Raw genomic sequence first — 3,593 nt, 5'->3', positions numbered from 1 at the left:
CTGTCTCACCTTGACCACCTTAACGTCAGGCAGGCTGTCCAGGAAGGCCTTGAGGTCGATGCCATTCAGAACGATGCGGTTGTCAAAGATGTGGCCGTTTGACTTGAAGTCAATCACCGCCTTTTTCTGTTGAAGAAAACATCACAAGAACACTGGAGGTGATCTGCATGTCATGTGTCGTTCTAAGAAACCAAGTCAGGGTCGTAGATCTAAAAAGCAGACATTTTCATTCATCAAAGCTTGCCTTTTTTCTTTCAGATCAAGGCAATTTTAAAAATATATATTTTTCTCTCTCCAGGGTCTCATTTTCAAGAGTCCCCTGGGAACAATTAATCAACAGGATCAGTCTCAAAACACTATTAATTTACTCTTTCACATTTCAACAAATCTAATTCAAAAGAGGCGTAACGTTTCACATCAATCAAAACAAGTGCAGTTCTCCACCACATTCCTCATAAAAGTCCCGAACTGACTCTTCAAGACCAGATAGTGAAGACTCAGTGGCCTGCAGGTCATTCCATGCACTAGGGTCACAATAACAAAACAATCTTCCCAGACTCTGAGACCAGAGGAACCTCTAGAACCAGAAAGTCTTGAGAGTAAGAATATTTTAAGATAATACACAATGCAGAGGACTAGAGGTTAATAGGGAATTAACAGTCAATGGAAATAGTTGTTTTTCAGTTCAACATCTAGTTAGAATCTGTGTAAGGGTTTCAGTCCTGGACTCATCGCTACATGTGGAAAGTTTTCATTGGTTCGAATGTTCTATACATTGAGCCTGAAACAGGATACTTGTTATTTGGTCATTGGCCCAATTTTACTGCAAGGAATTCTAAATTGGTCAACCACAGGCTAGGGGTTATGAATTACATCCTGTCACTTTGTTCTGTGGAGAATCATTGAGGACAGGGAAGAATGAACATCGACCATCTACTTCCCAGCATAACTACTAAGTTATATTCAAAGAGAACAAATCAATCTCTCTCTCCCTGATTTGCTTTGGGGTCTGTTTTAGTGAAGAATAACATCAACTGCTAACAAGAGCGAGTCTGATGGTGTCTGGGTTTCCAATAAAGAAGTGAGGTAGTATGGGAGTTTCTAGAGAACTGCTTTCTATAAACAAATAGCAGCTAGGATGGGCAGTATCTAGATGTTTACATCTTCATACCGTCCTTCTCTCATCCCGCGAATTACGGTATTACCGGCATAGCACACCAGGGTGAGCTAAAAAAGGCAAGAATAGCCCATTTTGCAAACATTACCACAAACTAATAGCGACATCACATAGCCAGTTAGCTAAATGCTAACAAAAAATTTGCCCATACAAACGCATTGAATAACAGATTCACTACATAGGACGATGGACAAACAAAATCAAAACGAAGTTTGTTCTGAGATATACAGGACAGACAAATAACCCCTTATTTTCGTCACTAAACAGTCTAAGCCRGGGGAGGGGGTTCTACTAAGCTCTATGGAATTGTTTAAAGAAGGTCATAGGATCGACTCACTATGTGATTTGAAATTTTAAAAGACCCTGTGAAGTACCAAAAAATATTTATAATCTTTTATTAATTTGGCCTTAATTTAGCCCATACAAACACATTTAATAGCAGATTCCGTACATGGAGCTTAGTTTCAGTTTTATACATGTATTTAACCCCTTATTTTTTGTCACTAAACAGTCTCCATATATACTTAATATATATATAATAATAATAATAATAATAATATTATTATTATAATATATTATACTTCCATTTATTTTTTCAACTGGTACCGGGTGTTGGAGTCGGGGTAAACTTTGAACATTGATATACCAGAGACACGATAGATCAGAAACATAGTATATAAAGGAGTGGAAGAGACTGGTTTTTACATCTGACGTTAATGGTTCCCTGTAGAAAGACAGATGGCTTTGGAATGTGTTGGATGGACGGGAGGTGATCCCAGGATTGCTATAAGGGAAGCGGATGGACATCTGTGGATTAGGCGAAGGAGGGGTTGAGGTCAGATCATTACCCAATTACCCTCTTCCCGTGGAACCATAAAATGTAAGGTTTGGAGAGAAAGAGGAGTGTCTAAATTGACGTTTATATACTTGTAGTGGTGGAAACATGTCTTTGTCTGAATTACAGCTTTGTCGACCCTTTGGGAATAATTCAACTTGGTTAAGCTTCTCTAGTGTCCTTGAGTTATTAACTCTGAAAAATTCAAACCTAACACGGGGGACCATCAGACGAGTCTTGTGAGGCCTGTGAGCGTCCTAGAGCAAAACAACCAACATGTATGTGTTAATGAGTGTCACCACAGAGGGGTCATATTAGTATGCAGCCCAAACTATTCGGACGCTACAGACGATTTTGTGATAAGACCGATTTTTGGGGATGTCTCATGGTCTGACAAACACCGCTCTAGCTCGGTCGCCTTCCATCACCGATATGGAAGTGCGAAACAGGCGGTTGCGGTGGATTGAGACGCATCCAATGCAAAAAACAACATCTCTACCTTAAAAATATTATGCAAATAAGATTTCCGCACAAAACATTCAAAACGCAAAATTAACGCAGAAAACTGATCCATTACAGCAGAACAACAAGGATGGCAATTTCCACCAATCATTGTACATTAGCTGCATAATATGGTTCAATCAAGCCACACGTCAACAAACCTTTGTTTACTGGATAAACGGGAATCTCACCTTGAGGTGGGGGAACATGTTAGCGTGGTCTCCAATGAAGAAGGTGTGTGGCATGTAGGCTAGTTTCTCAGAGTACTGCTCTGCCACCTCGAAGGGGGACGTCTCCTTGTCTGACACAATGTAGTCCATGAAGGGAGCTCCGCTGGTCCCCGGGTAGCCCAGCCACATACACTGTGAAGGGGAGAGAGAACAGTTGGCAGTGTGAACTTTATTTGGACATTAATTATACCCCGGGAACTGGTGTAGTGCACATTTTTTTTGTGGGGTGAGGAGCGTACACCATTTATGACGTCATAATTTCTCAATCAAAGTTTGTACCGACAGATGTAGCCTATTGAATATCACTGTAGAATAGACATATGACAAAACATTCACATCACTGACGATCTGAAATGGTCCACCCAGACAGACAGTGTGTTGAAGGCACAAACAGGCACCTCAGGAGGATGAAGAAATTTGACTTGGTCCCTAAGACTCTCACATGACAATTGAGAGCATCCTGTCGGACTGTATCCCCGCCGGTACGGCAACTGCACCGTCCGCAACCGCAGGGCTCTCCAGAGGGTGGTGCGATCTGCCCAACGCATCACTGGGGCAAACTACCTGCCCTCCAGGACACCTACACCACCCATGCTACAGGAAGGCCAAAATATCATAAAGACCATCAACCACCCGAGCCACAGCCTGTTCACCCCGCTACCATCCAGAAGGCGAGGTCAGTATAGGTGCATCACAGCTGGGACCGAGAGACTGAAAAACAGCTTCTATCTCAAGGCCATCAGACTGTTTAAATAGCCATTACTAGCCGGTTACTCAACCCTGTACCTTAGAGGCTGCTGCCCTATAGATATGGAACCACTGACCACTTTAATGTAACCTAGTCACTATT

General features: G+C 41.9%; 1 protein-coding gene across 1 annotated transcript in view; it reads right to left on the bottom strand.

Moving 5' to 3' along the window:
* ogt.1 (O-linked N-acetylglucosamine (GlcNAc) transferase, tandem duplicate 1) overlaps nucleotides 1-3,593 on the bottom strand; it is a 38,750-nt gene that overhangs the window by 7,714 nt on the left and 27,443 nt on the right. Inside the window, 2 exon segments of the mRNA XM_024136482.2 lie at nucleotides 2-126; nucleotides 2,705-2,875. Of these exon segments, the coding sequence (XP_023992250.1) occupies nucleotides 2-126; nucleotides 2,705-2,875 (296 nt within the window).

This window comes from Salvelinus sp. IW2-2015, unplaced genomic scaffold (genome assembly GCF_002910315.2).
Source record: "Salvelinus sp. IW2-2015 unplaced genomic scaffold, ASM291031v2 Un_scaffold924, whole genome shotgun sequence".
Lineage (NCBI taxonomy): Eukaryota > Metazoa > Chordata > Actinopteri > Salmoniformes > Salmonidae > Salvelinus > Salvelinus sp. IW2-2015.
Note: the sequence above shows the minus strand (reverse complement) of the source record. Positions and strands in the feature narration are given on the sequence as shown.